General features: G+C 40.9%; 1 protein-coding gene and 1 pseudogene across 1 annotated transcript in view; one reads left to right on the top strand and one right to left on the bottom strand.

Annotated features, from left to right (window-relative positions):
* Window positions 1-22524, top strand: part of LOC148442118 (rap guanine nucleotide exchange factor 6-like) — a 672269-nt gene that overhangs the window by 445177 nt on the left and 204568 nt on the right. The window contains 2 exon segments of the mRNA XM_088464211.1: window positions 877-1260; window positions 6658-6869. Of these exon segments, the coding sequence (XP_088320337.1) occupies window positions 877-1260; window positions 6658-6869 (596 nt within the window).
* LOC148442120 (uncharacterized) lies at window positions 20096-21085 on the bottom strand (annotated as a pseudogene).

Below are 22524 nucleotides of genomic sequence, written 5' to 3' on the forward strand. Positions count from 1 at the left end.
GGTACAACAATCTGGGTATCTCAGTGGAATGACCTCCAAATTGATAATGCTCATCTTAATAGACCCTTTATCCTCCACAGCTCACATACAGCGGTCAGCCACCAGTTAACACAATGCATTTTATGGCCGGAGAATGATGGGAAACAACACAACCTGTGTGTTTCTAAAACCACTCTGCCTTTATTTTAGACAGACAGATTATTTTATAGCATTCAAATTAACATAGAGACAAAGAAATCTAGTCTGCACATGCTCAATAACTTTGCCTATCTGATCTAATTATAATATCTATGAATATACAATATTTCAAGCACTAGATACATTGTCAGTAGATGGCAGTATTGTCTAACTTATCAATAAACGAATATTAGTATCTACAGATATAAATTTAAATGACATCTCCTTGACAGATTTATTAGCTATGTCTAGCCTTGGAGAACATAAACCCTCGATAGTAAACAGTGTCTGACATTTTACACCACTGTTCTGAATAGAACACTCTACTATAGCCTTAATTGGCTAACATAAGTTGTTCTATATGAATACATTTCTTAGAGCTAGACTAGATAGATAAGGAATGAGGTCCTTTCTCAGGCCCAATGTCTCACACAGAATATAATTTCTTTTTAGCATTTGAACACAAAATTAAGTCATGCTTTAACATGATTTGTTACTTTAACATATATATATATATATATATATATATATATATATATATATGTGTGTGTGTATGTATCCACCTAAATTGTATGATCTTTGCTGATATCATGATGCCATTTAAAGAAATTCATATTTGTTAATTTTTTTTCTTCCAATGAATAATCTGTGATCAACAACAATTCATTTAAAACTAATAATTTCATTTTTGGCCTGTAGATATTACTTGAAGAACAATATGGAGACTGAAACCTTGTGCTCAGATGAGGATGCTCAAGAACTATTTAGAGAGAGTGTCATATCACTACTCCAACTCAGCACAATTGAGGTAGCAGCACAGCTGTCCATACGAGACTTTGAACTTTTCCGCAACATTGAGCCCACAGAGTACATTGACGACCTATTCAAGCTTGATTCTAAAATGGGTAACTCTCATCTTAAGCAGTTTGAGGAGGTAATAAATCAAGAGACTTTTTGGGTGGCTTCTGAGATCCTAAAAGAGTCAAATCAACTGAAAAGAGTGAAAATTATGAAGTATTTCATCAAAATTGCCCTCCATTGCCGAGAGTGCAAGAATTTTAACTCCATGTTTGCTATTATAAGGTACATTTTCTTGATGCTAAAAAATACATTAATGTGTAATACAAGAAGAGGGAAACACCTATGATTGCACCAATTAGGCAATGGTAATCTATTTTTATAGGCAGAGTAAACTCTTAGTTTGTGCTTAATGAATATTATGACTAGCCTTAAACTTATGTATGCTTCTGTGTCATATATGTATCTTCATTTTTTATTTACTAGACTGAGCGTGATAGGCCAAGTGTTGGCAGGGGCAAACACATGAATTTAATTAGGTAGATGACATTTTAAAGAGTACCCACCACTAGGGTCTACGTGTATGCTTTATTACCATATTACATTGTGCTCTGTGTATCAATTTAACTACATTTTTACACTGCTGTGCAAAATAAGGTAGTCAGATGTACTAATGCTTTACAGTGCATTGCCTCACAGTACCCAACTCGTATTGCAGGTGCCAACTGCTATTCACCTATGAATGTCACTATTTTGCTTCACAAGCCAATGCTTCACACTGAGGGCCTGATTCAGAGCCGGACGCTCTGACCAGAGCGCTCACTCTGAATCAGGGCCCTCCTACCTAAACTTGGAGCGGCCTCTTGGACGCTCACATAGCTGTGGGTTACCACCCACAGTTTATGCGAGCGTCCAAGATGATGGTCACGATGGTCAAGACCATCATGACCATCATGCTTGCGACGAGACCCTGCGGTAGGGTCTCGGTGACCGCAAGCCCTGGAGTGATTTTGGCTCTATCAGAGCCAAAATCACTCCCACTGACATCACTAGTGATGTCAGTGGGGCCGGACCCAGACGGTAGGCATTCCCATGGGAACGCCTCTGTCTGGCAGCCACGCCCCAGTACGCCCACCAAAGGGGGTGTGCTGTCACTCACCATCGACAGCACGCCCCCTGACCAAGAGCGACGGCTTCCTTGTACGGGTCTCGCGTATGCGCACGACAGAGCTAACTCCGTCGTGCGCATGCGCATTTGGGTACCATCGACCCGCTTGTGAGCATCCTGCGCTCGTGAGCGGGTCTGAATGAGACCCTGAGTTGTGGTGTCAGGCTCCTCTCATATTAACACTGAAAATTTTAGTGTTAAATGCACTTCTGTATGACATGAAGTCCATACATACATCTACATACGTCTTATGTTTTTTTTAATTAGTAAACCCAATTATTATATGAATACCACTTACTGCTAAGGTATCTTATGCACTCCTGTGATAAACCACTTATTAAATATTTAAAAAGTAATAATTGGATTGTCCAGCATAAGGGACGATGAACTGTTTTTCTTATTTATTTATAAGGCAAAAAAATAAAATAATCTGGCTGACACAATACAACTGAATTCAGTCAAAACGTCACTAATGAAAGTCTTAATGAGACCAGGGAAGGCTTGACCTTAACTACACAAAAATATGGGTTGGTATTAGGAAGCTGTACAGGATGAGGATGAGTCCTTAAGGTTAACTCTTTATAGGCATTCCTCATCAATGTTCTCTTCCAATAAAAACACACAGGCACAACAAACTCAATATCGACTAGTAGATGGCAGTAGAAGACAGTTTATAACAGATTAGGATAGCACAGAGGTTCTCAAACTCGGTCCTCAGGACCTCACACAGGTCACGTTTTCCAGGTCACCCAGCAGGTGCACAGATGTATTCATTACTCACTGACACAATTTAAGAGATCCACAGATGGAGCTAATTATTTCACTTGTGATTCTGTGAAGCACTGTTTGGGGTCCTAAGGACGAGAGTTTGAGAACCTGTGGGATAGCATATTACTTTTTCTTCAGTCAAAACTGGATCTTATTTCTGAATCTACATTCACACATACATTTGTCCTTAGAGCTAACAGGATATGTGTGGTGGCATAAGATATGAGATTTCATTGTTCCTCCCTATGCAATAGTAGGAAATTTTATATTATCTTGTTAATAAAAAATACGTTATGCTAGCCTTTTGTTTCTTCTAGAAATGTAAAGAAAAAGATTAATTACAAACAATTGTGCATTAGTTACAGTGCATCCGGAAAGTATTCACAGCGCTTCACTTTTTCCACATTTTGTTATGTAATAGCCTTATTCCAGAATGGAATAAATTCATTTTTATCCTCAAAATTCTACACACAATACCCCATAATGACAACGTGTAAAAGTTTTTTTGAGATTTTTGCAAATTTAATAATAATAATAATAATAAAAAAAAAACTACGAAATTCCATGCATATAAGTATTCCCGGCCTTTGCTCAATACTTTGTTGATGCACCTTTGGCAGCAATTACAGCCTCAAGTCTTTTTTAATATGATGCCACAAGCTTGGCACACATATCTTTGGGCAGTTTCGTCCATTCCTCTTTGCAACAACTCTCAAGCTCCATCAGGTTGGATGGCAAGTGTCGGAGCACAGCCATTTTCAGATCTCTCCAGAGATGTTCAGTCAGATTCAAGTCGAATGAAAGTAGAATTTTCAGGGCAATAAAGGCTGTAACATAACAAAATGTGGAAAAAGTGAAGCGCTGTGAATACTTTCTGGATGCACTGTAATATATTTGACCAGATGGACAAATCTATTAATTCATTTTAATGCAAAATATTACTTCTTTTTTTACATATACATGAACATCTCAATGAAACCTATCTTATCTCCACACACAGCAGCTCAGGAAGGATTCAATGCTGCCAGGTTCCATCACACACCTTTATAGAATTACTTGGAGCTTTTCTTTCTGTTTAGGAAAATTAAATAATTTTATCTCATTTGCGTGACTTATATCTAAGAACGGACTTTATATATATAATATCACCTTCTTAATGATGCCAGCTTAACACACAAGTTAAACAGTTTTTTTTATTTTTAGTGAGGATGGTGTTGTAAAGAGCATGAAATTATCCATGTATTATTATTTAATGCATTTTTGTGCTGACAAAACACATTGATGTAAAGAAGATTACCATTATGAATAGACAAGTATAAAGAAGAATCACTATACATCAGTCTCTCCTTTCTTGAGGATTTAATAGAACATCAAGCCTATTAATTGATATCATTTCACTTCATGGAAGATCACAGTTAGAGTCCATGTATATATAATCAGTTATTTGAGGATTCCACATCCCCAAAAACTAGGGTCATTCCTAAACACCCAACAATTCTGCATGTATTTATTTCCATGCATAGTACAAATAAAAACTTAACTGTGTGGAGTTTGTATTTTCTCCCTGTGCTTGCGTGGGTTTCCTCCGGGTACTCCAGTTTCCTCCCACACTCCAAAAATATACTGATAGGTTAATTGGCTCCCCATAAAATTGACCAGAGTGTGTATGTTTGTGAGCATGTGGTAGGGAATATAGATTGTAATCTCCACTGGGGCAGGGACAGATGTGAATGGTAAGATATTATCTGTAAAGTGCTGCGGAATATGTGTGTGCTATATAAATAACTGGTAATAATAATAATAATTTGCATCACATTTTAATCCATATTTTTATGGTATTTCATAAATAACAATATGATCAGTCAGACACATGTGTGTCTAAACATTTGCAGCCCCAGATGACAAGAGAGGAATTATTAATGGCGTTATTCGGGGGCAGATTACAAATTTAAAGTGGCTGTTGAAACAATTATGTCCACCACAAAATTAAGCAAGGATAATTACGTTTCCCTGAGCAGTGTAAAAAAAAAGTAAAATTACATTGTCTCTGACATGTACTAATTACATACAGTACAGTGGTCATTCTAGTGACTTTCATACCATACAGAGTGCATCCCAGTGACTATCATGCCATTCATAGAGCATCCCAGTGACCACCATACCATACAGTGATCATCCTAGTGACTGCCTACAGTACAGAGAGCATTACAGTGACCGTCATAGACATGATATTGAATCTATCCCACTGACTGCCATTCCAGTGAATGTCAAACAATACAAAGAGCATTCCAGTGATGGTCATACAATACAAAAACATCCCAGTGACTACCATATCATACAGATAACATCCTAGTGAATGCCAAACAGTACAGAGAGCATCCTAGTAACTGCCATGCAGTAAATAGAGCATGCTAGTGACAGCCACTGTTAGTTTGTAAAGTTTAATCTCTGAGTCATCCAAGAAAAGACTGCCAACAGAAATCTGATGATAAAAGAATGGATGGAAGAAGAGAGGCCAGGGGAAAGCCAAAATAAGGAGTTGATGAGCTCACTGTGGTAGGAACTGTGTAGATGGAAGGAGGCCAAGACATAACCTTGGGGACTGGTAGAGTGAGGGGAGAAGAGGTAAGTAGGTAAGGACAAGTAGGATGTGAACAAAGAGTGTGCATGCAAAGTCACTGAAACTGATGAAACAAAATAATGTGCATGAGGATAGGTTAGTCAACTGTGCTGAATATGGACAAGGGAGATCAGTATAAATAAATGACCCCTACATTTAGCAGTGTTGAGTTTCAGTGGATTGAAGAGATCAAAAGCTAGAGTGGAGTGAAACTTAGAGGGATTGGGAAGAGTTATAGACAACTTAATCAAAGACTGAAAGCATAGTGGAGAAGAGACAAAGGCAGCATGGTCAATGGAAGTTTTCTTAAGAATAGGATTATACCAGAGCAAGCTGAAGGACAAGGGGAAAGTACCAGAATACAGGATATGTTTAGGAGGTGGGTAATGTTGGAGCAGGTATCAGGAGAGAGGTACCAAATAATGTGGATGGGGTTAAGATAGAGAGAACAGGTGGAGGTAGGAAATGCAAAGAAGGTCTTAGACTTCAACCCCTGAGACTATTTGATGGGATGAGATATTGAAGTGAATGGAATCGATTTTGGAGATAAAACTGATGGCATATTAAAGTGAAGACAGGGAGCAGGAGAGTGGAAGAGGAAGGAGAAAGGTGGCTAAGAGGTAGAGTGAAAGCACAGAACTGTAGAAGATGGGAATACATGTAAAATGTCAGTGAGAAGAAATGTTTTATTTCAGAGTGTAGGGGATTGAACATTTTTGGAGATAATGGGTTAGAGTGGAAGAGTGGAATGCAAAGTTTCAAGAAAGGACAATAAGAAAAGTATATATTCTATCACTGCGAGGAGCCATGATAAAAAAGGCTTTTCACAGCTGTTTAATGAAAATACCCCTCACCAAGTGTGAGGCTGATTAAATTTACACTATTACCCACCTTTTTTGTCCTCCAGATAACATTTTAGTTTCAGAAGCAAATATTTTATTCATTGGCTTTGTTTGAGGCTGCAAATGTCTTTCAGAAATTAAAGTGTATTTGTAAAAACTTACATCCATTTGTTCATAATTAATTACAAGCCACCAAAATTATTTTACAGCTGTCTCAATTACTGTTAACATTATATTGCATTTAATGATGATATTGTTTAATATAATCTATTGCATTTTTTCAGTGGTCTAAATCTTTCACCTGTGGCAAGACTGCGTGGTACTTGGGAAAAACTACCTAGCAAATATGAGAAGATGCTTCAGGACTTGCAAGATCTTTTTGATCCTTCCAGAAACATGGCAAAGTATCGCAATAGACTAAGCAGTCAGAGCATGCAGCCTCCAATCATTCCCCTCTTCCCAGTAGTCAAGAAAGATATTACATTTCTTCATGAAGGTATGGTTAAACAAGAAGGGGCAGAATATGCTTTCACAACTATTCTATATAATGCTTGCATATTATGTATGGATTATTGTGTTAAATACTTGAGAGAGTCTTGGCAAGTATATAATTGACTTTCCAATACATTTTAGGATATTGCACTTGCAACTGTCCCAATTTTGGCAAGACAGTCTCGATTTGAGGGCTCTGACTCATCATCATGATTGGGACTGCATTATTCCGATTTGCTTGGGAGTTGAGACATATGTCCTATTCATTACTGTTCTGCATAGAAACAGGTGAAAGGGTGCCATGGGCTTCTTATTCTGCTCATGGCACTGAAAGGGTGATTGAAGAGGACTGGTGCCTAGTGGCAGCCCAGTGCTTTTTCAGGAGTAACAACCCTTGTGTGATGCAGACATGCTCCCTACCCCAATCCTTGTGGTGGGACATATGCACTTGATCAGGGCCACCATGAGGGTGGTTAGTAGGGATACAGCAATAAGAAGTCTGCTAAGAAGGACCAACGTGCCATAAAACATTAATATTTTATTTATAACATTTTATTCCTTTTGCACATGATACTGCTTATTATGGTGTGAGTGACCATGCACTGATTCAGTGTCCAAACTCCTGGCCATGGGGCCTGTAGTCACAGCACTGAGGTCTTGGATGCAATTACCGCAAAGGGCCTATATGTGCGGAGTTTAAACAAAAGATAAGTAAAAACTCTCCATGAGGGTGCATAAGAAATTAATCAATCATAACATGGAAATAATAATTTCAATATTTATTCACGTATAAAAATAAGCATAAGAATAGGATTAGACAAGAGCAAGTTGAAGGACAAGGGACAACTGCCAGAAGACCGGATATGTTTAGGAGGTGGGTCCAGGCCTGCACCATGCATCTGAAATAGGAGAAAGATGTCAGTAACAACATTATGACTTGGTGAAGCACAGCACCCCTAAAAACCACAAGTACACATACACTTAAAATGTCATAACTAGAGATCACCACTGCAGGCAGTGATCTCACCTATAGTTTTGTGGTTAACCTGCAAGAATAATTCAGAGTGGATGAAGTCAGGGTCACCGCTGCACCGCCGTTTTCCCCAACTGCGGGACACTGCAGCCCGTGGGTGGGGACAGAACCCGCAGGCTGCTTTAGCATGGTGCCGTGCCAGAGGGCAGGGTACTTTTTGCCCTCTAGAAATAGGGCAGGGAGCGGCGCCCTGCTGAAACAGCCTAGCAGGAATGCTAGAGAAGCGTGGACCTGACTCCAATAGTAATGGCACAAGTAGCACAAGCAGAGCTGCTGGGAGAGATGAACGCCATGAGTGAGGGGAATTCTGGACTACAGTAAATAGCCACTGATTAGTTGAAGGCTGTCAATGTAGTGCTAGAGAAGAGGGTTGTAAGAGAAGGAGGGAGGAGGACCCTGCTTTTGGGGAATTACAATTTAGGGGAGATGGCAGACAAAGATATGTAATGAGGCATGAGCATGTAGATGGGGACCTGATGGCAGAAAGTAAGCAAGGTAGAGATTATTGAGGTACAGTAGCAGGATGGAGTAACAGTACAGTACTTTCTTGGCTGGGACGGGCTGTTGGGCTCAACTGCCCTCTCCTCTGCCTCATGGTGGCATGGTTCTGGGCCTGTGTAATCATCGCTCATCTACATTGCATCCAGATTGTGGATGCTGCTTCCGTATAAGTTGCTTAGGTATAAGGAATTCCCTTGTGCCTATTTCCTGGTAGCATATTTTATGGCATTCTATATGACTCCCTCTGAACCCCATTGAATAAAGACACAACACACCATAGCCGGCGGAAGAAGATTCAATATATGTATCTCTTCCATAAAGTTGGTGGCCTAGGAAAAGCAATTGCAAACATACATACACACTCCTACCTACCTCATCCACAGGTGTGCCCATCCGAGCCCACCCAATTCAAATGGAGTGGGTTCTCCAATCCTACTGCCCATGAAACCAAGACCTGAGTCACTCCTCCTTCATGGTCTGAGTTTGGGCCTAGTGCCCCCGCGATGGTCAGCTTGGGAGGAGCCTTCACGTTCCATCATCTAACAAAAAAGGGGCCATGACACTACTAGCAGCACTGCTGTCCACATCTGCACAGGTGTCATACACAGACATAGGTGTGTTCTGCCCATCATGAGGCAATCCATTCAGGAAGTTTGCCCAATCACTACATGGCCCCGGAGGTACATCCTCCCATTACATCACTGACAACTTACCTTGATTATCTTAAGTTTGCAATTGTGTTTCCACCATAGCTAAGCATACCTATGGCCTAGCCCACCACCAACTAGCCTCCTACTGCCCTAAGCTCTGTAGTAAGCCCTCAACAAACCACCCCATGCCAAGTTCTGACAGATACACCTCATCTGCTCTGTACAGGGGTTCCATTTCAGGTTTCAGCCGAGGGTGGTTGACTATGTCACCCCCCCAGGGAGCGCATGCATCTCTTTATTAACTTTTCTCCTTGTTCTGTTCATCACTGCCCCTTACGCACCTTGCCAGCGTGTCCTTGGGACTATATGCAACCAACCAAGGTGTTAATTTGACCTTTGGGTCTTTACTTTCTTTAAATCTGTTTTTCAATGTCCTAAACAGGTTCCTGAATGTTATTATGCCTAAATCTTTACCCCTACTATCCTACTAGGGTCCCCATACCAAATTTCTGCCCTGTCAGTGCTGACCTCAACTGCTCCCACTTTTTGCCCCTCACTCCTACTCACCCTGTATTTCGACCCTGCTTGCCCCTAACCCTAATCAAATCATTGGCCCTAACAAACTTCTCAGCCCAGTATACAGTTGACTGACCCACGATACACGTGTCTCCAGGCCTGCACCATGCATCTGAAAATATGACAAAGATGTCAGTAACAATGTTTTGACTTGGTGAAGCATGGTGCCCCTATCAGCTCTACTACTGATGCATACTCACTTGAGGTTTGCAGCCCATGAAAGAGGTTGAAACCTGGTAGCCCCCATACTAGTTCCTGCTGCTGGAATGTGAACCGAAGTTCTTAGAATCCAATCCCAAATCAGAAATGCCTCTCCTAAACACTGAGGGGAGCTGAAACTTTGTTATTGGAACACCAATTTTTGTGTTGTAACCATTTATGCCCTTGTGCTTGTCTCTGGAGTGGGCATGTCCCCCCATTGTGATGCTGTGCTAGTGTAATCAACTGTCCTTTGCCCAATTGATCTGTTATGAACCTGTGGATTATACAAAGTACTCCCTGATAATTACTTTATCATACAGCAAAGCCATGTTTGTTGGTGTATTGGACGCAGCCTCTAGTTCTCCTAACTGAAAGGTGTCAATGTAGGCACAGGAAAAGCCACACGAAAGAGGGCCACCTCAAAGGTGCTGCTAGCAAATCTGCTGATTGCACCCATCAAGTTTGTTAACCTTTCTGGGTATATAGTCTTTTTTTTTTCTACCCTCTCTCGTGAGTTGTTTTCCTCAGCCCTTCAGCGACCTTGAGTTAAGAAACCCTTATTTATATCTTTGTTACCTTTCAGGTTCATAAAGCAAGGAAATGCCTGCAAAGTCACCTGCCATGGCTGCCCTTGAATGATCTGAAATGTAGGTTCCTAGATGTAATCTAATATAACCTGACTGCTCACCTCTAAGAAATGAAGCCATGCTTTCCAGGCTGAGCTATGCACACTATACGTAGCTGTGGCTAGAGAGTTTATCAAGAATTCTTCAATGTCAGCATGTTGATCTGCCAAACTTGAGATGGACATTTTTCTCCAATTAATTGCGCTGTGGGCGACCATTGGTGAAATTCAAACCACTGCAACCTAGACAAGCTGTCAGCTATGTGATAGTCTGCTCCCGGGAAGTGTCACATTGTGAGTTTAATATTGTTTGGAATGCTAACCAAGACTACTTGCCTGAAGACCCGCATTGCCATAGGGGATGAGGCATGCTGGTTTTTAATTGCATGCACTACTCCCAGATTGTCGCGCCAGACCACAATGCATGTTTTCACACATTTTGCCCATAGTGCTGCTGTCCCCGCAATTAAGTTCCTGGTGAAACCTGTTGCCACAAAATCATTTGGCCTAGCTTATGTGCACCATGATCTTCCAACGATGGCACCACAAACTCATACCATCTGCTGGCTCTGTGTGCTGCTGTGATTCAGGGCTAGCTAAACACCTGTTTTGCTATATCTGCACCCTGTTGAACTCATGTACAAACACCTGCCACATTACATTTTAATGTCCTCTTGGATGGATCTTCTTTGACAGGTGTACTTGGTGATATGGAGCCTTCGCTCCCATGGGTACTCTCTCTGGGCAGCAGCAAAACACCCTGCTCATGGGTTTGACCTAAGAAGCCAGTTTCATTCCTAAGCACTCTGCAAGCATGGCATGGAGCTTGTGAACTTTGTCTAGTGGAAGTATACAGACAACAAACAAGTCCAGTAGAGGGGATAAACTGCATATCTACCTGAGCTAAGCTAGATAGGAAGTTGGAAACTGCCATATTGTGGATAAGAACTGGTGAAGCCCTATGTGAGGGTACGCGGATCCCGCAGAAGAACCATAAAGTGTGGAGGAAGGGCCACCATGGTATGTGAGCTTAGTACTCCTACATAAATACACTTGTCCTCATTTCTTATCCCCATTACCTCTAATATGTGTGACTTGCATGGGTACTCGGTATACTAAGTTGGGCTACTGAAGCTGTTCTACTTAGTACAGTACATAACAATCCTAAAATTAAATCAGGCTGCAAAAATGGAATCTCAGCATATGCACCCCATGAGGCAGACTGTGCATCCCCTTAGTCCCTATTGCGGACTCTGTAAATAGCTTAGCTGCTACAGGCGCCGTCTTGAACCACACACTCCTGGATGCCCAATGAGCCATACAGTGTACCCACTGGGTCCCTATCCTGGAGTCCATCAATGCTTGTGGACACCATCCTGAATCTTGCCTAGGTAGTTGGAAAAAGTTAGAATCTGTAGAGTACCAGTTTCTGTGCATAAGCGGCACCTATATGTATTTATCTAGTCCACAAAGGACTCCATTGCAAAGAATCCTTCCAGCTTTACTGCACCCTGGTGTGGGCTGCATACATATGTACACACTGATTTATTTAAACCTAACCCATCCACGTGTCAGTCACCTTCACATATACATGTAGACGCAAGTACCTGTCCACACATATCCATCTCTATGTATAGATGCACACATGCATACACATACCCATATGTATACTCCTACATGCAAACTGACGCATAATCGCATTGGCATATATACACAGATATACCTACAGTATATGAATAATCATGTAAACGTACATATGAATCCATATACTCTCATATATGCCCGCACCCGCGATGTACCAACATACTTATACATATTCCACATATACCTGTACCAAGACCGGTATAAGTATACATACCTATATGTTTTGTATATATACTTGCACATACACACATTTGTATCCTTACATGTACACAAGCATACAAACACATACTTGAAACTCTCTATACCTGCTTATCAAAGTATAAGCACACCTATCCATGTGTACACATAACTCACATATACCTGTGCATAAATAACACATATACAAAGAAAATATGCCTATGTGCTTACCTCGCTATACATACACAAACATATAAGCATATCGAGATAACACATATACATACATACAGATGGGCCCAGCTAGTTTGTTGCTCATAGAGTGCCATTCAGGCACTCTGTGTCGCACCATGGAACGTTATGTGATGGCTGGACTATTGCGTACCGTGGTATTCTTCAACAAAAGATATGCTACGGCATGTAAAACACCACTTAACCGCTGGGTTGCGAGTGCTCCACTAATGTCATTTGTACTGAGGGCCTAATTCAGACCCGCTCGCGAGCGCTGAGCGCTCGCTGGCGGGTCGATGTTGGCCAAGTGCACATGCGCACAATGGAGGAGGCTCCGTCGTGCGCATGCGCGAGACCTGAATAACGACGGCCAAGCCGTCATTTTGGGTTTCGCACCAAATGGGGCGTGCTGTCAATGGTGAGTGACAGCACGCCCCCTTTGGTGGGCGTGTCGGGGGCGTGGCTGCACAGATAGAGGCGTTCCCATGGGAACGCCTACCATCTGGGGCCGGCCCCACTGACATCACAAGTGATGTCAGTGGAAGTGCTTTTGGCTCTGATAGAGCCGAAAGCACTCCAGGGCTTGCGGCAACGAGACCCTACCGCTAGGGTCTCATCGCTAGCCAGATGGTCGCGATGGTCTTGACCATCGCGACCATCATTTTGGCTGCTCACTATAGCTGTTTGTGGTCACCCACAGCTATGCGAGCGGACAGGAGGCCGCTCTTAAATTCAGAAGCCTGGCCCTGATTCAGAGCGAGTGCTCTGTCAAAGCATCCGGCTCTGAATCAGGGCCTGAATACCATACTGTTAAACTGGATAGAGATCACATTCATACAGTGTATTTGCATATTGCATGTTCACACAACCAATCTTTTTAATACCACATAAGCTCTTAGAACGGGATGCAAATCAGTACACATACAGTACAGTACAGTAGGTGGGTGGAGTGCATAAGGATGAGCCTGCTATTGACATTGTACACATTGCCTGTTGTAATTCGCAGACATCACATCACATACACAACAGCTGTAGTTCTTGGCATGGTTGGCATGTGGGTTAGTGGTTAGGTGATCGCCTAACAACAGTGTTTGTCCTGGGTCAAGACCTGGAAAATAAAATTATTACTATTATTTTTTTTTTTTAATTTTCACTACAGGATTTAGTGATATAGTGGTTTCATGACTTCAGAAACTGGTAGTGGGCTCTGTTTGAAAGAAAGGTCTCTATTACATACTGTGCATTTTAAAATGCACACTTGCGGCACTGTCGGCATGTTGGTGCTGTGGTGGCTGCCAGCTCTGGGGGTTGCAATGGGATCTCTGGTGCATGCCCAGTGGAGCCGCTCCATAAGCCAGTCATGCTATGCTGTGGTGTATAGAGGGTCATTGCACTACACATGCCCAGTGGGTTGGGAGTCACACACAGTGCATCAAGTCCCTTCCCCCAAAGCAAGCAAGAGCCTTTCATTACCATAATAAAGGATGCTCTCTTAGCCATTTAAGCAGTCAGCTCAATGTCTGCCCTTGTGTCCTGAAAATGCGAGGAATGGTGACCATTACTAAGGACACCATCCCCCATCTGCTATAACAACTAATGTGCCGCTATGAATGTGTCAGTCACTGTGGAACTGCAGAATACAGTGGTGCAGAAAACAGTGGTGCATAAAACGATCACTGAAGTAGGGGGTAAATATACTAAGAATCAAGTTTGGTCGAGTTTTTATTTTTTTAAACTCACTTTGCTTCACTGAAACTCTAATGAGTTTACCCTTTAACAACTCGCAAATATACTAATAAGTGAGTTTAGCTGAAAGTGAATTTTCTGATGGTGAAGCAGATTGAGATTTCTCCCACTATTTGTGAGTTTAGATGAGATTACTCACCCGAGTATGCAGTGTTTTCTCTCTGACAAACTCACCTGAACAAGCAGCCTGCACATATCAGTGAGATATGTGTAAGCTGCTTGTGTTGTACCTGTAAAAAATTAGTTAAAAATTTTTTAAAAAATGACATAGGGTCCCCCCCAAAAGCTTAACCAGCCCCGGACTTGTCAGCCAGTCCTGGTACCTAAAATTATGGGGAACAAAATGAGTAGGGTTCCACCATATTTTAGGTACCAGAACTAGGCTGCAGGGCCAGTCCTGGTTTTAATTATAGGGTGAAATAAATTGCATAGGGGTCCCCTATAATAACAACCAGCACCGGATTAAAAACGGCCGGGCTGTAATGCCACAGCCCGGAGACCCTATTACCAGGGCTCTGTGGCCAAAGCATTATCAGCCCAAGCCACTCAGGCCAAGCTGGGGATCTCAGGGGAAGTGAGGAACCCCCACAAGAAGGGGTGCGCTCCAAAACCCCAGGCTTGGCTCTTCCCTGCACCCCTGGGCTGTGGGTACTGGGGTAATAAAGAGGGACTACAGGTAACAGCATGCCTGTCCTATGGCACTTGTGGAACTACGAGTGCCAGCAGGTGGCCAGCACCTGTACCCCCACTGTAAAATTAATAGTTAAATAAAGACACCACACACACCTTGCCTAGTAAAACTTTATTCCATACATCTATCCACTCACACATACTTACCTGCTTCCAGATGTTTCTGTCCTCTGTCCTGGTAGCTTTTTTTCCTTGCCCATCCAGAGCAAGTGGCGGGAGTCATTCAGCCCAAGTCGGGGATCTCAGGGGAGGTGGAGACCCCCCACTTGCCAATGTGTGTACCCAGGGATGCGGTGCCTGACCACGTGATATATCAGGAGGGTGGTACGGCATCTGCATCTGTGTCATTACATCAGCCCTACATGCAGGCCGATTGAATAACCTGATGGATGACCGACGGGAGCGTGCATAGTAAGCCCAAAAACAAGCAACATGCGACCAGTAATAAAAACAAGCAACTTGAAAAAAGAACAAGCCCGATTCCACTGGTTATAAGCGGACTTGGCAACTATGTTTGTTAGTGTTTGTAACTCCCAGCAGCCCCCTCTCCAGCCCCCTCTCACACCCAATTGAATATGTCCCTATGAACTTAATCTGTAAGTGAGACATACTGCATCAGGTCCCTTCCCCCAAAGCAAGCAAGAGCCTTTCATTACCATAATAAAGGATGCTTTGTTAGCCATTTAAAGGCAAATTGACCTTTCTCTTTTGTAAACTGCTAATTGAAAAAAAAACATGGTGTACAACAAAAACATTTATTAAAAGTAATAAAAATATTAAACAAAATGCATAACAAAATGTAAAGGTCCAATAAAAGGTGGATAATAAGAACGCCAATACTCAAAGAATTTGCTCTGTGGGAAAAAAAAGAAAAAGGCTCAGTATTACAACACTAATATACAGTACTGTACAGAACAGTATATTGTAAAATCTTGACACCCACAATGTACTGCACTGCAAGTAGTACACAATTGAATACTATAGTAGTACGCATTGATGTATAGCACTTTATTTCGTGTGTAGCCCCTTTGAAAATTGGCTTGTGGGCCTCGTGACCCGTGTGAGCCCCTTTGGTTCTCCTGCCTCCTGTAAGCCCAGAGAGGAATTAGCTCTGTTTTAAAAACAGATTTGATTATGGAGTATATCCTTTACATTATGCAACATTGTAGAGCTGGCACATAATAATATGGCAAATGTACTGTAGTGTAGAAACACTACAGCATCAAAGGATGCTATACTGTAAATCATATATGAGGATGGATAGTGTAGGGAGTGTACATAATAGCACATAATACACAGATACAGTATACAGTTGATAGGGTACTGGGGTGTCCCAGCACCTTTCTCAACCACCTTCAATTCTCTTTGAGGATCTGAAAATGAAGACAACAGTATGGCAGTTGACTGGAGAGCAGAAAAGGCACTTAACACAAGTGGGAGTTTTTAAGTTGCACTGAACTGCTTCTAAGGGCTCATTCAGTAATCAACTATATTTATTGAAAACATAAAAAGGGGTACGGTACACATTTTAGCCAATCACATTACTTTTTAGATAAACAAATTTATTTCACAAGTACATTCTCATAGAATTGTTTAATATTCGTTTCTAATTCAAGTTTTATGATTTAGGAACATAACAATACTTGGTAAATTGAGAACAAAAACAAAATCATTTCCCAGATGGTGTATTGACAAATTCTGCTATGGTTTCACTTCATGAACGCTGATTGTTTTGGGAACATCAAAGTATAGGCCTTGAGTATAGGAATTTCTCCTGATAACATGTTCCGAGGTTTTTGTGACATTGTGCAAGAATCTAATGCATAATTTCTTAAGGAATAGAACCACAAATAAGAATTGTTTATTTAAAGCAGAAGAAACATATCAATGAATAAACCATATAGAAATGCTTTTAATCACACAATCATATAGGAATACCCTCATAACCCCTCTTATGTTTAAAACATTCACATAAAAATCTACCTGAGACACCAAGATGATAGAAAGGATATAGTTGCTATTGCCTACTTTCCTCACATGTTATCATAAGGAATACATGTGAGAAGAGCAATACGTCATTCAACACATACCAATCAGTCTCTATCAACCTGGGCAGAAATACAAAGTATTATTGTTTCTTTCTCTTTACTAAAAGCCAGGCTGCTGATTTCTGAATACTTCTGGCAGGGTCTAAACCCTAGTGTCCTAACCCATTACTGGAGTATACCGTATTTTGGGGAAATTCAAGGGTTTCCTTTGTTCTGTTCTTTGTATCATTTTCTTAAAACTATATGACAAATAACAATTCCAAATAATAAAAACAAATAATATGATTACAATCACCACTAATGGGTGTATCAATATGTTAGTAACTTTGTTCAGTGATGGTGAGCCATGTATGAACATGACCCACCAGTTGGATTCTAATCCATCCTTAAATCTGGTAGCCAGATGTTTCAGTTCTCCTTGTTCTACTACTGTAGTCATTAGGGCGTGATTGGTTGAATAATTAATTTTCTTAAGATGTTCTTCCAATTGCCGTGTATTGTTTACAGCATCAATGAGTTGCTGTAAATTAAATGAAATTGCTATATTATTGGAATAAATTATTCCCTGTAGCTGAACAGTTTTTTCTTCATCTTTAAAAAAGATGTAAGTATGTCTTCTCCAATCTAAGGATGAAATGTTATACATACACCCTGAGAAAGGTGCCTGCCTTCCCAACTGGTTCATATCTGACTGATCTGTGCTAATAACACAGACAAATTGGGTACCTAGGGCCTGATTCAGAGATGCTCGCAAAAAACGAGCGCTCGCTCTGAATCAGGGCGGGCGCTGGTTTTTTAAGGAGCGGCCTCTCGGCCGCTCGCATGGCTGTGGGTGACCACAGCCATGCCTACAAAACGGGGTGAGCTGTCGATCAACATCGACAGCCACCCCTTTTGTAGTGAGTCCTGAGTGAGCACTTTTTGCACTCACTCCGGGGCTCGTGCACACGCAGTGCACACACCACACGTGTGCACTGGGCCACCATCGACCTGCTTGCGAGCGCAATGCGCTTGCAAGCGGGTCTGAATCAGGCCCCTAGTTCGATGAACATATCTTTTTCAGGATTATGCAAGGCCCAATTACAGGCACTTGTTGAATGATCCAATTTACAAGGTTCATAAAATGTAGGCTGCTGATTACATTCCATCACTTGAGATGTAGATATGCAAAGGGATAGATTGCATGTTAAATTTGTTCCTAGACCTATGTGTGTTCCCAACAGGGTTGGTGTCCACATTTTAGTTCCTCCTGAAGGGCTATATAATGGGACTGGCTATATTAAATACTTGCATGCAATTGTAACATTGGTTATATTATATAACTCTATAATTCCTGAACAGGAATAATCATCACATTGTACTGACATGCTATCTGAGTTTAACCACTGATTACCTGAAGTATTTAGTAGCACCTTATAAAGCCCTATTCTCTTACTTAGAAAATTTGTTTGCATAATTTGCTTCTGCATCACCTGTGCCATAACCTGCATATTATACAATGTCCAATTAAACATCTTGATGATATTAACATCTAAGTTTAGCTGTCCAACCAATAAAGCATTGTATACCTGTAAATATTCATGAGAAAATTGGGTATGCTGTAGCATTGGCTTGTATACAGTAGGCATCCAAGCAGCTTGCATATGTACTATTTTACCTAAATCTGCACCTGCTGAGCTCATTTTCTCCCTGAGTGTTTCTATATCTATACTGTTTACCAGTCCTACTCCTGTACCTGTGACACCCAGTAAGGTATCATACCATTCTCTTCTTTTTCTGTTTCCCCTGCAATCTGGATTTTTGGGAAAGGTAAAATGAAACATGTATTTCCTTGTTTGCCTTCTGGTTGCCAACTTTGTACAGGTGACTGGTACAATGGTATAATTTTTAATTGACAACTTATTATAAATGAAATGTATTCCATCCACCCATAAAGTTCTTTTAGATATAATACTAGATTTGTGCATAGTAGGGTAGTATCTGTTTGTGGAACATAGTCTTTAGACTGATTTAAGGGGCTACATGTTGTATTCAGTCTCCCTCTTATCCATTTAACCATCTGCCAATTTGTATGATAATCTGAGGCAAAGATACAGCAAATTGTTTTTGGCCAGAAGGTTACAGAAAATTTACTATTCTTTTCAAACTTCCAAAATGATAAAGTGTTCATGGAAGGGGTTCTTAGTCCTTTAAACATTACTCCTCCCATCATAGTTACATTGGTCACCAAAAATGACTCCTTTTCTGCCCATTGAAATGTGCCTTGTGTTCTAAGTTTATAATTTTTGTTCCAATACCATCGGTACATCAACACATTTTCTTTTTTATCTTCTGCTCCAATCTCTGCAGAATTTCCACAGGTGTCCAGGCATAACTACTAATTACCCAAACACAACATAACATAAAAAGGATATACAGCTTTATTTCACTTCCTCAATGGACACAGTCAGTTTTTTGCAATGTGATGCGTATACCCAGGTGTCTCTTCCTTACAGCTTCACAGCTGTAGGCGTGGTCAACAGTACTTGATAAGGACCATCATATCTGGGTTCCAAAGTTTTTCTTACATGTCTTTTCAAATATACAAAGTCTCCAGGATGTATATGAGCTCCTGCAAGAGACTCTGGATCTGGAAAAGAAGAAGAAACCTGAACATGCATTTTAGTTAGAATCTGTGATAAAACAACATGTAATCAGTTAAATTACCATGATTATACTGTAATTGCTGAGGAAAATAACATTATGTTTAGGTGGACTCCCAAACAAAATTTCAAATGGTGACAACTTATGAGGCCTAATTGGTGTAACTCTAACATAAAATAATGCTAATGGTAGACATTCTAACCAGGTTTTCCCTGTTTCTTTCATTGCTTTCTGAATTTTAAGCTTTAAATTCCATTTAGGCTTTCCACTTGCCCTGAGGCTTGAGGCCTATAAGGGGTGTGTAATGCCTGTTCTATTCCCATGTCTTTCATATGTTGCATAATTTTGCCTGTAAAATGAGTACCCCTGTCTGACTCTATGACTTCTGGTACTCCATATCTGCATATCACATCTGAGATCAATTTCCTTGTTGTTGCTTTTGCTACTGGCCAAGCTTCTGGCCAGTGGCTAAATATGTCCGTAACCACTAACACATACTAATATGTTCCACATTTTGGTAACTGGATATAGTCTATTTGTAGTCTTTGAAACGGGTAGTATGCTTTTGGAGTGTGTTTTTCAGGTACCTTCACCTTTTTTCCTGGATTATGAAGTCCACATATCCAGCAAGCTGCGAGGTATCGTGTAGCTTCCATGTTAAATCCTGGTGCTATCCAATGCTTGTGTACTGTATTGGTCATAGGTTCTTTGGTTAGATGAGTGGGACCATGTATAAGTGACAACATAGCTGGGTATAGGGCTGTTGGTAAACACAATTTGCTTCCTACACACCACAATAGTTCGTCATTCTGGTATGCTCCCATTTTAATCCAAGTCTTATATTCCGCTTGTGTAGCTTGTTCCTGGAACTTGCGAAGAGTCTGGAAAGTATCCCAATGTTTTTTTTGTTCTTATTGTGGGGATTGTTCTGTACTATTTTCCAACTGGGCCAGACAGACAGGTAACTCCCTCAGGGCTGCCTCCATTGCTGCTGCATCAACAAAAGTGTTACCTTTGACTTCTGGCATCTGTTCCTTGGTATGGGCTTGAATTTTGATTATGGCCACTTTAGTAGGTAACTGTAAAGCAGAAAACAAATGTCTAATAAGAGCTGCATGTTTGATGGTTTTCCCTTGGAACCCAAGAAGTTCCTACTCTTCCACATTGGGCCATAGTCATGAGAAACTCCCCACACGTATCTTCAGTCTGTATAGGTGTTCACTGTTTGTCCTTCAGCCATAACACAGGCTGCTGTTAGGGCTTTTAGTTCAGCTTCTTATGCTGAGCAGTGAGCTGGTAGGGCTTCTGAAGTAGTATTTAATGGTGAGAAGCGACAGCATATCCTGTTCTGGGTGAACCATCCACATAGTATCTTGACCCATCCACAAACAAGGTAAGGTCAGCATCGGGCAGACAGTCTTCTGTGATGTTAAATAGCATACTCATCTCAGTCTCCATAAGTTCCAGACAATTTTGTGTGTACATTTTCTTCATCCTCAGTGAAATATCCAGTATTTACATTTTCAGCCTCATCCTGTTGGGTTGCTCTTTCAGGAGATATGCTTCGGTATGTGATACCCTTGTCTGATTCATTCAAATTTTCCTGTGCACTCCCCTCTTTTGAATCATCAATAGGGAGGAGAGTGGCTGGATTGAGAACAGTACATCTCTTGATGGTCACATGTGAAGAGCTGAGTAGTTCCACTTCATATTTAGTCAATCTTGCTGCTGACAAGTATTTTGTTCTAGCTTGATTGAGAATTTCTGTTACTGAATATGGTACTTGAATAACAAGTGGATGATCGAGGACTATATCTGAGACTTTATACTTTAAAATTGCTGCTTCTGCTACTGCTTTGATACAGGATGGAGTTCCCTGAACAATGGGATCAAGCTGGGCAGAGTAATATGCTACTGGTCTTTGCTTTGTTCCATTTTTCTGAGTGAGAACTCCTAAGGCATGTCCTTTCATTTCATGGCAGAAGAGATTGAAAGGCTTACTATAGTCTGGTAGTCCCAATGCTGGTGTGCTTGTAATAGCATGTTTAAGTACCTGGACAGTCTCTTGAACTTCCTATGGATTGATAGGTTCATTTTGTTGTTTCTTCTTGAGGGCATCATACAAAGGTTGCATAAGTAGAGAGGCAGAACAAATATCCATTAAGTATCAAGAAAGCTCTCATCTGTTTTATAGTCTTTGGAAGAGGTGCTTTTTGTATGGCCTCAGTTCTGCTGGTTGTAAGATGTCTTGTACCTTGAGCAATACAGTGTCCCAAAAATACAACTTTATTTTGTACTGCTTGCAATTTGTCTCTGGATACTCTGCAATTCTGTAGAGCCAGAAAGGATAGTAAAGATAATGTTTCTTCTTTACACTGATCTTCAGTTTTTGTGACCAGCAACAGGTCATCAACATATTGAATCAACTGTGTGGTTGTCCACTTAGGTCTCCATCCTTGCAATATCATGTTCATGGCTTTTAAGAACTCTGATGGACTGGAGGCATGCCCTTGAGGCAATCTTGTCCAGCAATACTGACGTCCATTATGTGTGAAGGCCAATATCTGTTGACTTTCTTCAGTAATAGGTATGAATAAAAATGCATTTGCCAAATCAATGACAGTAACCCCCTCAGATGTTGATGGCATCATATTGAGCAGGGTGTGTGGGTTTGGAACAATAGGTGTGTTGATCACCAATCTTTTGTTGACTTCTCTGAGGTCATGAACCATCCTAAAATGTTCCTGTGTATCTCCGGGGATGGCCCTTTTCTTAACAGGAAATAATTAGGTACTCTATGGGGATCTGCATTCTTTTAATACTCCCACGTCTTATTATTATAATTATTATTATTATTATTATTATTATTATTATTATTATTATTATTATCCTTTATT

This window comes from Taudactylus pleione, unplaced genomic scaffold (assembly GCF_031769625.1).
Source record: "Taudactylus pleione unplaced genomic scaffold, aTauple2 ptg001609l, whole genome shotgun sequence".
In the NCBI taxonomy this organism is placed as follows: domain Eukaryota; kingdom Metazoa; phylum Chordata; class Amphibia; order Anura; family Myobatrachidae; genus Taudactylus; species Taudactylus pleione.